Below are 17,112 nucleotides of genomic sequence, written 5' to 3'. Positions count from 1 at the left end.
TTGGTCTCTGTACGCGAAAATTCGTGAAGCGGGTCAAAAACGCCCAATGACCTTTGGCAACTGTCGCAATCTAGCACGTAATTTTTTTTTATTTTTCTAAAAATTCAACTCAATTTTTTACTACTTCTTCAAGTGATAATTCAATATTTATTTTTTTAGAAAGCGACCTAAATTGTATATACAACATACCAAATTACAAAGAAATCGAATTAGTACTTTGGCTGTAATAAAATAAAAATGTTTTTTCTTTTTTTGCTATTTTTTTAAACCTGAAGCATTTGAAGCTTACTTTTTGGTGAGAGTCCTATATATATATATATATATATATATATATATATATATAGGTTAATAATCCAGTAAAAGGAAATTAATTATTTCGCTACGGGCAAACGGCCGTGCTTATCCGGCTATACCCTTTTCTAAGATCACATATTTCACAGTCAAGAATTGACCCATATATATGAAGTTAAGGTTATCAGTTAAACTATGCTTGTAGTTGTAGATCTTGGTCTAGCAATCAGAATCTACAAAAAAAAACAGTTGCTTAAATTGTATGTATACATACTTATTTCTAACTAGCTGTGCCCGCGGCTCCGCCCGCGTGGAATTCGGTCTGTGTCAGTAAGCGGCTAATTTCTAATCCTAATTTCTCTCCCTCTCCCCTGGAGGCGGAACTTGAAGTAAAGTTGACAGATGGATATGCTAGAGGACTGTAGTCCAGATAAAATATTTTACAATTAGGTACCACTAAATAAAACTACACTCCAAAATCAATATTTTTTTTCGCCCTTATTCAAATTTTACACGTGATTTAAACGACAGAGTAGTAAGTAGTTGTATATCGGACGATACAGTAAGGTATACGCGCGCGAGCGAAAGCGAAGCGGCCTGCCTGGCTAGAGCGCCACCCACTCACCGTGGTCTTCTTCAGACTCCTGAGGAAGACCACGTGCCCCTTGTAAGCCAATGCATTGCGAGACTTTCGCGAATGATTCGATTTTTTTCGGGAAGGCATGGTAACGCGTATAAAATGCGAGTCCCAAATCGTTTGACTCCGCAAACGACCAGTGCCGGATTAAGATATTTTGATGCCCTAAGCATTTCTAGACCATGGTGCCCCCTCTCCCTAGGGTCATCGAGATTACATTGATTTTTTTTGGTAAGTTGAGTGACGTTCATTGCCGCATTACAGCTGAGAATGGAAATCAGTCACATCATTTTATCACGAAAATTGACAGTGCTGCAGCAGTAACATTGCAACAGAGTAATGCTGCTGTAGTCGCCATATCATAGAAAGTGAATGAAAACGCGAAATTTTTTCGATATAAAAACGCAATGTGATAGACAGTTGTACATTTTTACTTTTAGTATGGAAATCAGTCACATAATTTTATCACGAAAATTAACAGTGCTGCAGCAGTACTGTTGCAACAGAGTAATGCTGCTGTAGTCGCCATATCTTAGAAAGTTTTGAAAACGCGAGCGAAGCGAGCGCGAAAATTTTTCGATATAAAAACGCAATTTGATAGACAGTTGTACATTTTTACGTTTAGTATGGAAATCAGTCTCATAATTTTATCACGAAAATTTACAGTGCTGCAGCAGTAATGTTGCAACAGAGTAATGCTGCTGTAGTCGCCATATCTTAGAAAGTTTTTGAAAACGCGAGCGAAGCGAGCGCGAAAATTTTTCGATATAAAAACGCAATTTGATAGACAGTTGTACATTTTTACGTTTAGTATGGAAATCAGTCTCATAATTTTATCACGAAAATTTACAGTGCTGCAGCAGTAATGTTGCAACAGAGTAATGCTGCTGTAGTCGCCATATCTTAGAAAGTTTTTGAAAACGCGAGCGAAGCGAGCGCGAAAATTTTTTGATATAAAAACGCAATTTGATTGACAGTTGTACATTTTTACGTTTAGTATGGAAATCAGTCTCATAATTTTATCACGAAAATTTACAGTGATGCAGCAGTAATGTTGCAACAGAGTAATGCTGCTGTAGTCGCCATATCTTAGAAAGTTTTTGAAAACGCGAGCGAAGCGAGCGCGAAAATTTTTCGATATAAAAACGCAATTTGATAGACAGTTGTACATTTTTACGTTTAGTATGGAAATCAGTCTCATAATTTTATCACGAAAATTGACAGTGCTGCAGCAGTAATGTTGCAACAGAGTAACGCTGCTGCAGTCGCCATATCTTAGAAAGTTATTAAAAAACGCGAGCGAAGCGAGCGCGAAACTTTTTCGATTAAAAATGCAATTTGATAGACAGTTGTACATTTTTTCTATTAGTATGGAAATCAATCACATAATTTTATCACGAAAATTGAGAGTGCTGCAGCAGTAACGTTGCAACAGAGTAATGCTGCTGCAGTCGCCATATCTTAGAAAGTTATTGAAAACGCGAGCGAAGCAAACGCGAAAATGTTTCGATATAAAAACGCAATTTGATAGACAGTTGTACATTTCTACTTTCAGTATGGAAATCAGTCACATCATTTTATTACGAAAATTGGCAGTGCTGCAGCAGTAATGTTGCAACAGAGTAATGCTGCTGCAGTCGCCATATCTTAGAAAGTTATTGAAAACGCGAGCGAAGCAAACGCGAAAATTTTTCGATATAAAAACGCAATTTGATAGACAGTTGTACATTTTGTCTTTTAGTATGGAAATCAGTCACACAATTTTATCACGAAAATTGACAGTGCTGCAGCAGTAACGTTGCAACAGAGTAATGCTGCTGCAGTCGCCACCCGAATGTCACCTTTATCATATCTCATAATGTAATTGTAAACGCGAGCGAAGCGAGCGCGAAAATTTTTCGATATAAAAAACGCAATTTGATAGACAGTTGTACATTTTGCTTTTAGTCCCAACCAGGCGCGAATCCAGGATTTCATACAGAGAAGGGATGGGACAGTTTTCTATCAGCCTAGCTTCGCATAGGGCTCGATATTTAAGGGTCTCAGCGAGGTTGTTTTCATACAGAAAAGATACAAGAAAGCAGAGCTTGGAATTGACCAAGTGAATGTGAAGTGTGAGCAAGGCAGAACGCCCAGCTGCGAAAGAGGAAAGCTTGGATTTGGATCCACGCCCAAGTGTAATTAAGGCAGAAGATCAACTTTTCCATAAGGCAGAAGACCTCGCATAAGACCTTACGCCGAACTGCAAAAGAGTGGCTTGAAATAGAATCTATGCATGTGATCACGACTCTTCTACTGCTCGCTCTTTGGCTTCACTCGAAAGCGCTACTTGATAGGATGCTTTTAGTTTTCGGCCTTCACGGGGCCCCTTATAACACTTTGACAGTTAGGTCTCAGGATCGCGGCTAAGGAGCAACTCGGCTTGGCCGACAAATCTGGCGTGCAAGAGAGCAAAATTCGCTATAAAATCAGTAACCTATGTCGAAAAAATCGGCTGGCCGCAAGCCCGAAAGCAAGATTTTTTTCCATGACTTTAAGGGCCTCCGCGTTAGGTCAAATCGAAAGCCTACGTTGGAGATGTTCTTACGTACCCTCACTCTCTTACTTGATCCCTACGACCCTTCGTTATTAGATGGGTACATGTACACGTATAAAAGTTTCATGTAGGTACAGTCAACGGTAAAAAGATGGGTGTAGACAACTTACTCAGAAATATGTCCCATAGTTCTTAATTCACTGACATAAGAGTTATGGGACATATTTTTGAGATGATTTGTACACCCATATTTTTACCGTTGACTGTACCTACTCCACGACGACTGCAATGCTGATGCAGCCTGCCCGTTTTTTTTTGCCTACGGTTTTGGTGCCCCGGTATTTTGCTTAAAAGGGTTAATCCGGCACTGCGAATGACAGAGGTCAATGTTTTTTTCTCAAAGTACCCACCTTCGTGGCCATTATTAAGTGCTTAAATGAGGCGATACCTACGTATGAATATGGATTTGATATGGGTGCGATATAATTACGATTAGGTATAATTCATAATAGAGAAAATTTATAATTTTAAATAATTATGCAATTATACGCGTGTTGGTATGTGTGTTTATTTTACCACTACGTAACTATGTAAACTCATTTTTAATTTTCTTGATAACTTCATTTTTACTCAGTTCCCCAAAAGATGGCACTGTGCAATGAGGGGCAATTAATTTACTGTCGTTTAATTTTGTTGTATTATTAGTTTATTAAATCTACATAATTATTCAATTATTTTTGTTGATATCCGTACTCCCTCTGAAACTTAGAGTTAATTTGGCAAAATCTGTCCTCGGTGGCTTATTCATGTCACAATGTATTAAATTCAGCGCCATCTGTTAGTTTACCAGGGTACTCAATAGTGGTAGCACATATTTGAAAAAAGTTTGCCCCTCCTTCCTAAGTAGCGCCATAAGATTCAGGGGCAAACTTAAGTCAATCGAGTGTTGTGGCTACCCCCCCTTTTAGGGGTTGAATTTTTATAGCCTATAACCTGGCCGGGAATTTTCTCGACAGATTAGTAAAGTTTTCATCAAAATCCGTTCAGCCGTTTTTACGTGATGCGCGTTCAAATAAACAGACAAACAGATAAACAGATAAACAGACAAACAGACAAAAATTCTAAAAACTTTTGGAACGTGTTCTGTTATCGATTCTAAGTATCCCCAGCCAACTTTTTTTCAAATATCTTCCATGTACAGACTTTCGACCGTCTTCAGCTTTATTATATGTATAGATAGATAGATAGATAACACTGCTGTTAGGATCCTAAGAACACTGCGCCTGGGCCCCGCGCGCCGCTCTTCTTATGAAGTTAATTTCGATCTCATTGGCAGTTATTTAGGGTCCGTTGCACCAAACCGTTTTAAGTCAAAAGTCAAGTCATGTCAAAATATACTTTATTCATGTAGGCCTAGGAACAAGCACTTACGAATAGTTATTAGGTACATATTATCTTAATCTAATTATCAGATAAAGATGGCCGATGGGGTCGAAAAGTGCTCGAGTGGAGACCGCGGACTAGCAAGCGCAGCGTAGGACGTCCACCCACAAGATGGACAGACGACCTTGTTAAGGCCGCCGGAAGTCGCTGGATGCGGGTCGCTTCCAACCGGTACGAATGGAGGTCCAAGGGGGACGCCTATGTTCAGCAGTGGACGTCTTATGGCTGAGATGATGAATTATTAGAGCAATTTATTGAGGTTAATATTATTCCATTATGTCAATTTTATGGAGCCGAGTGAAGGGCACTGCGAGCTTATGTTTATTTCTAGTATTAATATTATGAATTTCACATTTTTTACTAAAATTTACAATATTTTTATGTACATACAGAATATTCTCATAAATGCATTGACAGTGCACTGTCATTATGTCAATTTCCTTAAATTTATCTCAAAGTGAGTCTCTATGGTTCATTTTGTATATTGCTCGAATAGCCCTCTTCTGCAGAACAAAATAGGTATTTATCTCTGAAACATCACCCCACAGTAAAATACCATATGCCATAATGCTATGGAAGTAACTAAAATATACTAATCGAGCTGTTTTCACATCAGTTAACTGACGGATTTTGCTCACTGCAAAAGCTGCAGAACTCAGTCTATTCGAAAGAGTAGCAATATGGGGACCCCACTGGAGTTTAGAATCTAAAGTTATACCAAGAAAAACTGTACTATCATCTAATTCCAATTCCTCATTCTTCACAATGACTCTTGTTTGCACATGCCTTACGTTACTACTAGTGACAAACTTAATACATTTAGTCTTTTTCTTATTTAACAATAAATTATTAACATTGAACCAATTTACTACTTTTGAAATAGCATTGTTTATATCATTGTAAGCTTGTTGCTGTCGTTTGACTTTGAAAATAAGTGAGGTGTCGTCTGCAAACAATACTATATCATGGTGGGTCTTAACAAGGAATGGCAAGTCATTTATGTAGATAAGGAACAGGAAAGGCCCCAATATTGACCCCTGTGTTACACCCATAGGGATCAATGACCCAGGTGATCGCTGTCCATTCACATCGACCCTTTGTATTCTACCATTTAAGTAGGACTTAAGTAAATTAAGTGTGTCACCGTTAAAGCGTTCGCTAAATTTTAATGTATGGGAAGTTGATGGGAAGTTTCATAGATCTCTGCTGCGTGACGTTGATCAGTCTAAACTGTGTATGGTGCAACTGGCCCTTAATCTACAAATAAGAGTGCTGGGGTAGAAAAAACACACAATTTTCTTTATTTATGTAGGTAACAAACATTTTGTAAAACAATGAGAAATATATTTAATAAGGCTTCATATACACAACCCACGTTTTATTGTAATATTCGAGGAACACGCGGTAGGTACTTGTTTACGAAATAAAACACGTGAATCATAGAACTTGGCCGTTGTATTGTCCATTGTCAGTAAAAACGATTATTAAATTGATTACGCCGTTTAAGTCAAATGTAAAATGTAATAAAGTTTTCAACACCAATTTGATAAACATGGTAAAACTCACGTATTTGAGTCACAAGTGTTGAAACTGTCAAATTGGTCGCGCTGGACGATCTGCCTGCAGCGGCACTAGACATACTTTACCGACTAGACCGGCGCAGTTTTGGCAATATCGACATTGCTTGAGTCTTTAACCGTTGATTTTTTTATTTAAAGTTAAAATTAAAAGTCAGTTAATCGCATTAAATCACACACTATCAGTTCCATTTCAAGTTTCGGCCTGACGACTAATACAAACCGAGTGAGGCCGTTTGACGATTCGCGTCTGATCAGTAGCGACTGATCAGCGTCGACATATATCAGCCGGACAGTCCGTGTTCTTAAGGTGAAAATTGACGACTCTCATCTGCTAGTGTGTAGTTGAGGTGAAAGCACGCAATTGCCTTATTAATCTTGTATTTGCAATTTTCAGAATGTAATGATTACAGCCCTCTCGCGTATGAGAGGAGGCCTGTGCCCAGCAGTGGGACGTATATAGGCTGAAATGATGAATGATTACAATGATTTGATGCGTATTTATTTTTAAACATGACCCACTGGTCATGACTTTGAGCACTAAAGTCTTATTATAAAATGATTACGAACAATGTCGCTACGCAACTGAGTTAAAATTACGACACCTCTTTAACATCAATCACTCCCAAAAATTGACATCATTATATAAACGTAACAAATTTAGACATTCATTAGGGCACGAGAGCACGGGGGAAAATCGCTTGAAACGAGCGTGTCATGAGTGCAAATAAATTACATTAAATCCTCTTGGTCCGTATATTTGTCTCTGTTCCACCTGATGGGATGACAAAGCTGGTAAAATAAAATATTAAGACTTTTCTCTTGGTTAGTTTGTAAGCAGGCCATGATAATTTAATTACTGATATCAAACGAAATGTGATGATTTTATTACAACATGGATTAAACAGAGAACAGACGTTTTAAGACTTATACACATATTTAATAAATATCTACCTGTGTTCTTTGTTTTGCTAATTAATTATTTTCAGCCAAATAGGAAAAAGTCATTGAAACGAATTTACTGAAGTCCATTAATTAATATATTAAATTTCCAGGAAACAGAAACGGTACTGAAACAATATGCCTTTAAAAGCGTCTCTCTAAATTGAATTTCGAGAGTAAAAATCGCAAAATTGGTCAAAAAATAAAGTAAATTTCTGGAGTCGTTCCCGGACAAGCCGCAAGTTATCGCTGTTTACGGCTCAACGGGTAAAATAAATATGACTGCTGTCTATTTCTTTTTGTTTCTGCCTGTATGTACGATTTCAATAAGTACCTTTGTTGTAATGATTTACGTTATAGGACACAAAAAATTCGAATAGAATAGAATAGAATAGAATAGAATAGAATAGAAACACTTTATTGACAAACTGTGTACAGAAGATGACATTTATACAAGAACATTGTCCCAACAGTTACCCGACATGGGCGTGCAATGTTTACTTACATCTACTTAATACCTATATTTACATGCAAATTATGTCTTAAACTAATTAGTTAGGTACTACCTAGAACTAATAGTTAGTTTTCGTGACTTAAAAGCTAGTTGTTATACATATCTCTATCATATTCAAAATATTCTTTAATGTTGTAAAATGCTCTATGTATCAGCCAATGTTTTAATTTATATCTAAACTGATTGCCCTCTAGACATTTAAGTTCATCGGGGAGATTATTAAATATATCTATTGCATCGAATTGGTTTAACGTTTTAGATAATGTGACTTTCGGCACATTGTTGTCATACCACTATTGAGGATAATCGCCACCTTTTTCCGTTCAGGTGATAAAGCAAAAAATAAGCAAAATAAAACAAGTGACAAAGACCAAAAGTTGGGGAAGTATTAGGACAGCAATAGTAATGTAAAATATACAGAAATTAATTGGTTTATTAGAAAACACATTTCCCACACAATGCGCCAGTGGACGGTCGATGCAGTCTTAAGTGCAGAAGAAGGAGAATAAAGGCCTGCGCAAACCGGTGGAGCGCAGCGCAGATCACTATAGGAGGATTTACTCCACGCAGCGCACACCAACGAGATAAAATCCCTCGCTATATCGCGAGCGCGAGAGCACTTCGGCGCAGGCCGGGGGATGCTGCGGCATGCCGCCGCCTGCCGCAGCGTGTACTCTATCAAAAGGAATTAGAGCCTAGTGTGCATGAGTTCTCCCCCGTCATCCAGGCGCTACCCCGGCGCACTCGGGAGGCCTCGGCGCATACCGGGGGATGCCTAGGCATGCCGGCGCCTACCGCCGCGGTATCCTCTAACATGGTCCTCGCATGCTGCGGAGTAACGATCCACCGTGATGCTCCGAGGTCAGTCTCAGACCATTCAAATTTATACCTGAATGTAATTGAAGAGAGAATATACATCAATGTATATTGATAAATTTAAAGTGATCTGCGCTCGCAGCGAGCGCAGATCGCTTTACGCCTTTAGTGTGTATTGGAGTGGTAGGTATTCGATCTGTCCAATATCTTTGTCCAATGTATATTTGCGTGTCACATTTTGCTTAGTGAGAGAGTGAGACGCAAATGCACATTGGACCAAGAAATTGGACAGTATACGTCATGGTACAGTCAGCAGCAGAAGTTGCTAAGCGGTCGCGGTGGTCAAAATGATCTTGACGCGACTTTATTGTTAAGAGAATTTGAACACCTCGCCCGCTTATCAGCTCCTGCTGCTGACTGTATGTCTAATTTTATTATTTCTGTAAAAAAATGCTACCTATCTAATTATTTCATTCTTATGTCATAAACTTTCATAAATATAGGTATGTACTTACTGCAAACTGCAACCAACTGCAACCAAAGAGAATAGATAGTATAGAGGGGTCCTGTCATAGTAAATTTTGTAGTCACAGTAAATTTACTGCCATCTATCGACACACGACTAAAACTCAAAATAAAAACGTATAAAATTATCTATATATATGCATAAATGATTTTATTATTTTTATATCATTTTGACCCATGTTCATTCACTGATATCTATGTGTTAAAATAGTTAAATATGAAACGGTGTCGTCACGCCATCTAGCCGAGAATAGGCTAAAGGTGTGTGCGCCATCTATCCGAGAATGACTTTTTCTTGATTTCCGAGGCACGTTTTTTCCTTAAACCTTATTCATCTTATACGAAGTTACATATGTCTTTGCTGCAACCAACTGCAACTAATACGGATGGCCCACTTTAAAGAAAATTGAGAACCTGAGTCATAAACACGCGATAAGCCCTACCCCCTACATCTTCATACCATCTTCTTGACCCCATAGCAATTAGCAAGTAAAAATAAAAATAGCTTGGTCCGAGATGTTCAAATAAATATTATAGCGACATCTCTTCATCAGCCATGTAACTAACAAAGTAGACGTGTAGTGTAAATAAAATAGCTTGGTCCGAGATGTTCAAATAATTATTATAGCGACATCTCTTCGTCAGCCATGTAACTAACAAAGCAGACGTGTAGGGGTGAGTTATCACCAAGTTACCCCCAAATTGTAGCCGAGCGCTCTAAGACCCTCGGCATCCACTTAAAAGAGGGCGCTGTAATCAATGAGGGAGACTATTTTCTTGAAAGCTGGAGTAATGATTTCAAGAGGTAACGCTAGATGTCTCTATTTTAAGAATATCTTTTAATATTATATTTGGACTTGTTTTTCCTTATTTATTTACTAGATAAAGCTCAAAACAAAGAGTTATGATTTCAGCTCCATTTTAGTTTTTTTTTTATTTATTTAAATATGTGTGCGTGATGTTGGATATTTATCGACAAAAACGCACTCAACGTGGGAAAAATTTAAACTTTTATGGGACGACATTTATATTTATTTCTCTACCAGCTGGTCGTTTCTAGATCTATTAATTGACGTATGTTAAAGTTCGAATTGGGCAGTAAGGGGGTTATTAATTAACCTCTTAGGGCCACTTGCAACATCCCATTAACCCTGGGTTAACCGGTTAAACCCGTTAACCCAGTGTCAAATTGTACTGGTAACCATGGTAACTCTAAGTTTAACCGGTTAATCCCGGTTTAGAGGGATGGTGCAAGTGGCGCTTAGTAAGTTCTTTCTTAAAGATTATTTCTGGTGATTCTTTGAAGTTGTCCAACGGTAGCTTATTATACATTTTTATGCACATGCAGTAAGATTTTTTCCTGCAGGTAAATGTCTGTCTTCTGTAGAGGAATGTAAAATGTAAAGTGCATGTTTCTATCTCACTTGGAAATTGTCTCACGTTTTAAATACTTCTGAGCTTTACTTTTTGAACATGTGTGAGTTTGTATTGACAAAATGTCCATGCATTGAAGAGGTAAAATTTCCATTTAATTGAATGGTCTACAACTTTCTGAGAACCATGCTCCACAAATCGCACGTATACATTTCTTTTGTAGTCGGAATAAGGCTCTAGTTACGTCGGTTTTAAGTTATTTGGTCAGCGACTTATAAAAATAACGTGTTTTGTGTTCACACAATTCACACACACACAATGACCTAATTGTACCACAATGTACCTATTGAGAATTTGGTTATGACGATGGCGTGCATGGAAGATAATATTTATTTTGTATGAAAAATAGGAAGTCTGAAGACTTCACCATTTTTAAAAGTTATTGAACAAAAGTGTCACCGTTTGAGGAGTGCAATCTGTTTGTTTGGATTGGTTACGCCGAAATGTGGCAAAATCCAAACGGGCGACTTGGCGCTAGGCTCTTCGGTGCACAGTTCAGCATAACCTTTCCGAAACATGTCGTGTATGTTTTCACGGTAACGCTCTGCATGCTGAAAATCACGGGCCATCTTTTTCTCGAGACTAAGAAGCCTAGACAAGGCAAGCTTGCGACTATCAGGCACAGATAAATTGTCCGACTTCCGAAGTAAACCGACTTCAAAATGCCCGTTAGGCAGGCGACGCGCAGTACGTTCGAGAATTTGGATAGCGCGATCATCATCAACGCTGCGCGCTTCGTGTTTCGAAATGCCGATTGAGTCTAAATTATATTGCTCGCGAATCAACTGCTCTAAAACTGCGCGATCGCTCACATCCGCGACCGCGGGCTCACTCACTATAGCGTGGTTGACAGTTTCGGCAGGAGCGGTTTTAACCAAAGGCGAATAGGACCCAACCTAACGCGGTATTAATCGCGACTGGTTCTGTCCTAGTGCCCTCGCGTATAGCCCTAGGAATAGTGAGGTGCCAGTTATCGAGACCGACTATAATCGACGGCTGTATGTTTCCATAACAAAACTCATGCGCGATGTCTGAAAGGTGAGGAAATTTAAGTACGCTCGACCTATCGGGAGTTTGAGTAGCAAGACCTAAACCTTTCATCGCCCGCGCTTTGCTAATATAGTGCGTATCCTTACCACGGCGACCTTTCATTTGGAAATCGACATACTGCACACACGTATGCTTTCCTAACCCGCCGACACAGTCTAACCTCATGCGTCTCTCGGGTCCACAGGCACCTATTTGCGCGGCGATATCTTGCTCAATAAACGAACCTGTGGCCCCGTCGTCTAACATTACGTATTCACGGAACCTAACGGGCCGCGGACACGGTTACGGCTACGATCTTCAATAGCGGGCGAGCAAGCAACGACTGAGCTGGAGATCCCGCGGCAACCGATGTCGATGTGTGGGTCAGAATCTCCTTTGATTCGACATCGTATGAAGCGGAGTCGCTCACAACAGTAGATGCTGCGGCGTTGTCAGCAGGAGCTCGCGGTGCAGTGCCAGAAGTTCCCGCTACCGGCTCATCATCTTCCACCTCAAAGTGCGCAGCTGCGGAACGCTCTTAATTCGGGTTGTGCAGTAATACGTGGTGACGGAACGTACATCCGTCAACGTCACAAACTTTCTTCGCCTTACAAAAATTAAACCTATGCCAACCTACTTTGAGACATCGATGACAGACTCTTTTCTTTTTAATCAAATTCCATCTGTCATCGACTGACATTGACTTAAATTTGTCACATTGAATTAAATCATGCGATTTTTCACACACGACGCATGATTTAATTTTAGGTGCAGTTGCCGATGAATTCAATTTAGCGTTATTTCGCGATGTTGAATTTGAATTGACAGAATGATTTTCAGCGGCAACGTGCACATTATCCCTGGCCCGCCTACTATCTACCGCTTGTGACGCAGTAGTCGGCTCAGGGATTACGCCGAACCGAGACTGCAGGTCGACTTCGTTAGCGAGGAAACCAGCTAGATTTTCTAGTTTTGACAGACCGGCATAGTCTAGTCATTTAGCTCGCAACAGTGGAGATATTTTAGTAATTAAGGCCTGAAATAGTTCAGGCGAGGCCAGATATTCCGTATGACCCAATAAACGTATTATTTCGACGCAGTTGCGAACTCGACTGGCAAACACAGCTAAATCCTTACCTTCAGTGCTCACGCGCGGCAATGCGCGCACCGCAGCTACTTCGTGCGCCACCACCATCTCGGGGCGGCCGAAGCGCGCGTCGAGCGCGCGCACCACGACGCCGGGGTCGCGCGCAGACACAAGCAGCGCGGCGACTGCCTCGCGCGCCGCACCCGTTAGCGCGGTATTCAGTCTTGACAGATTATTCGCAGCTGTGTAGGAACCTTGTGTGTTTTCAAAGGCTTTTTTCAAGCTAAGCCAATCTAAATGCAACCTGCCATCGAAACGGGGTAAAGGAACACGATTGATTGCGTGGCCAATGCCTCCTGGCCACTACCATGGATGAAGAGCGAGATGACATACTTACGGGACGGGATTGTGAAGGCGCCGGTGGTGCGGTTGTCGGGTCGACAAGAGGGGTTGAGGGCACGGTCGACGGCCCAGCCTCACTCTCCGCAACGGTCTTACCTTCATTACCATCCTTACCCGCTTTCACCGATCGTGTGACGACCATATTTACCAATATTTAATACAGCTTCTTTATTTCTTAAAGTTGGTTCATGATTCACATGGTATAATAATATACTCCGCCTGGTACTCCATTCCGAGATTCGCGTATGACCTAACTGACACGCGCCTACGTCATCATGCTGTTTACAGGTTCTCAAACTTTGAAATGTGGGAGAATTTTAACCAACGGTGAAAATTATTTTAACGGCATTAATTTTAAGTTATTCATGTAGACACATAGTAAAATAAAACAAATCTAATGTATTAAATTAAACTTTATTTATCTATACAAGACAAACGTTTAAAAAACTAATTCACAGTTACACATTAATTACCAAGCTTACGACGTGAAAAGTTTGGAAAACACTGCGACTGCTGATACTGAGCGAGAAGGAAATAACAATTAACACGCGTTCGACAAGGATGACGGTCAGGGCATGAAGTTATCTAGATCCGAATTGTCAAATGTGCACAGCGCTATCCTGTGTTGCCAGTAGTATAAACAGAATTACCCGAAAGTCTGAAATTTCTTTCGTGAATCGGAAGATATTGCTAACGAGTAATTAAAAATGACGTGTTATTGTAAAATTTAAGCTAAAATACATATAAATGAAAATTATAAAATTATAAAGAAATATTTTAACTTATTAACCATAGGTATAATGTACCCATGTAACATGTTATGTTGAAATAAAGTGGCAATGTTATTGTGACGTAGGCCAGTGTCACTCTGGGAATGGAAGCAATTTATTTTATAGATGTATCGAAACAGGCACTTATCCTAGCAACTTAAAAGATATTAAAGTACAACCGATCTACAAAGGTAAAGGTGAATTAAACAGATTAAAAAATTACAGGCCTATATCTCTTATACCTCTGTTTTCTAAAGTTTTTGAAAACCTTTTATGTGACAAACTAATGTCTCACTTTAACTTAAATAATTTAATAAATAGGCAACAATACGCCTACCAACCAGGCAGGTCGACGATTGATGCCGCGCGGGACGTGGTAACCAGAGTGACCGGCCATCTCGACGCCGGGCGACAGGTGGCCGCCATATTCTGCGACCTGTCGCGCGCTTTCGAGCTGGTCGCCCATCCTCTGATTCTGGCTAAGTTAGATCACTACGGCGTTAGGGGAAATTACCTAAATATAATCGCTTCCTTTTTAGATGGTCGCAGGCAACTAACTTCTGTCCACGGAGCTAGATCTGACCTGTTGGAACTCGGTGACTGTGCCGTACCTCAAGGCTCCGTTATGGGCAACAACCTGTTCTTAATACTTATGAACGATTTCACAACCGCCACCGATGATGCAGATTTTGTCATGTTCGCCGATGACGGTTGTGTGATCGTCTCAGCCTTAAATCAACAGGAACTTAGATCTAAACTTACCAAGGTAATGAACGACGTCGCATCATGGTTCTCAGTGAATGGAATGATACTGAACGTAGAAAAAACAAATATCGTACAGTTTTGCTTACGTCGGAAAAAAGAACACAACCTAAATATTTATTGCAATAACGAACTTGTTCCCCAGGTGGACGAAGTAAAATACCTAGGTCTCATAATAGATTCTGGATTAACATGGAATCCCCATACTGACGCACTCTGCGACCGTTTGTCTTCTGCCTGTTTCGCGCTCAGCAGACTGCGCCCTAGTCTACATCCTACGAACGTGAGGAAAGCCTATTTTGGCTACTTCCACGCCTTACTAACCTACGGCATAGAACTGTGGGCAACTTCAGCCAACCGCGACCGAATATTCAGACTCCAAAAGCGGGCAGTTCGTTGCATGCGTGGCGTCTCCTGGGATCACCCCGCTCGTGAATTGTTCAAGGATGCCAAAATCCTCACCCTCCCGAGCTTGTATATTCTCGACGTAGCCAAGTATGTGAGAGGTAACCTTGAACAATTCCCAACGCGCGGCGACTCGCACAACTATAACACTAGGCGACGAGGCGAACTGCGTCCACCGAGTACTCGTCTAGCCAAGTCTAAAAAGTGTCTCCACTCAATAGGTCCTAAGATATATAACCACATAACCTTAGACATTAAAAGTGCCACTAGTAATAAAGGTTTCGTGAATAAACTTAAGGCTAAACTTACGTCTGAAGCGTACTACTCTGTTGACGAATTTTTCAACGGCGTGCACTCTTAAACTGGTTCACACCACAATTTAACTTTATGTGCCAACATTTATAATTTGAAAATGTAACATAAATTGAAAATGTAAATTGTACTTAATATTAAATATATAAATGATGTGTTATGTTATGTAATATCGATGTAAATAGTTGTAAATATGAAATACTGTAATTGACATGTAAAACTATGTTTTATAAAGGAATAAATGAATGAATGAATGAAGACCATGTTTTATTAGACCATGATGATTCACTATCAGACTATAACTTTTAAATCCACGAAGGATCACAATTTTAATGATAAAGGCGCACTGGTTCAGTATAGTAATTTATTTCATGAAACCTGAGAGAAGACAGAACAAAAATATGGTGTCAAAAGGAACATAAAATTAAAAGAACAAAGGAATTCAAAATTACAATAAAATTATAAAAAGTAAACGTATAAAAAGGTGCGTCGTCCACAAACATATTACTAATTTGCATTTTGTTGTTTTAAATTTCTTTTCGAGTTATATTATTCATATTGACTTTTACGGCTTCGGCAACCATTGCCATTCGTCCGGGGAACGGGCTACCGAGAACGGCCAAAAATACAAAGTTGATAGCAAGTTAATATGGGCTTCACATGGGCTTCACCATCAGTTCAAGGGATGACTTTAGAGATATAATCAATTCGGGAACTGTTTTCTCGCGTAATACGATACGACTGGAGCAGGTAAGATTTTTCTTCTTGCTGAACAGTCACCGTCAGATATATAATTCGCTCCTTGAGAAACACAGTGTCATTAAGCGAAAAACGTGTTTTTTGGGTACAGAGCTTTAAAATTTCATGAAACCTGAGAGAAGACAGAACAAAAATATGGTGTCAAAAGGAACATAAAATTAAAAGAACAAAGGAATTCAAAATTACAATAAAATTATAAAAAGTAAACGTATAAAAAGGTGCGTCGTCCACAAACATATTACTAATTTGCATTTTGTTGTTTTAAATTTCTTTTCGAGTTATATTATTCAGATTGACTTTTACGGCTTCGGCAACCATTGCCATTCGTCCGGGGAACGGGCTACCGAGAACGGCCAAAAATACAAAGTTGATAGCAAGTTAATATGGGCTTCACATGGGCTTCACCATCAGTTCAAGGGATGACTTTAGAGATATAATCAATTCGGGAACTGTTTTCTCGCGTAATACGATACGACTGGAGCAGGTAAGATTTTTCTTCTTGCTGAACAGTCACCGTCAGATATATAATTCGCTCCTTGAGAAACACAGTGTCATTAAGCGAAAAACGTGTTTTTTGGGTACAGAGCTTTAAAATTTTCGAAATCTTCAAACGTCTAAAACTGCCGTACTAGTGATAAAAGTAAGATTCTTTTGATGTGTTTTGTTAGATTTTTAACTAAACTTGTTAACCATTAGAGTAAATTGTGTTTCTTTTGTTTAATTTCTAAGATAATTCAATTAAAAGAAAATTGTAATGTCACTTTTCCGTTTATTTTTGCTTAATATTGCGTCACATGACGTCTTCGCAATATTGATTAAATTTCTGGAAAAGTGACACTATATCCAGTTATTTGAAATAACTTAACCTTTA

At 39.4% G+C, this 17,112-nt stretch overlaps 1 protein-coding gene across 1 annotated transcript in view; it reads right to left on the bottom strand.

Annotated features, from left to right (window-relative positions):
- The window catches only part of LOC134805424 (uncharacterized), a 31,516-nt gene extending 19,505 nt beyond the window's left edge, over nucleotides 1-12,011 (bottom strand). Inside the window, exon 1 of the mRNA XM_063778731.1 lies at nucleotides 11,926-12,011. Coding sequence (XP_063634801.1) covers nucleotides 11,926-12,011 — 86 coding nt within the window. The remainder of the gene's footprint in view (nucleotides 1-11,925) is intronic.
- Between the last annotated feature and the right edge of the window lie 5,101 nt (nucleotides 12,012-17,112).

The sequence above is a fragment of the Cydia splendana genome, unplaced genomic scaffold (assembly GCF_910591565.1).
Source record: "Cydia splendana unplaced genomic scaffold, ilCydSple1.2 scaffold_10_ctg1A, whole genome shotgun sequence".
Lineage (NCBI taxonomy): Eukaryota > Metazoa > Arthropoda > Insecta > Lepidoptera > Tortricidae > Cydia > Cydia splendana.
This window is presented reverse-complemented; position numbering and strand designations above follow the sequence as displayed.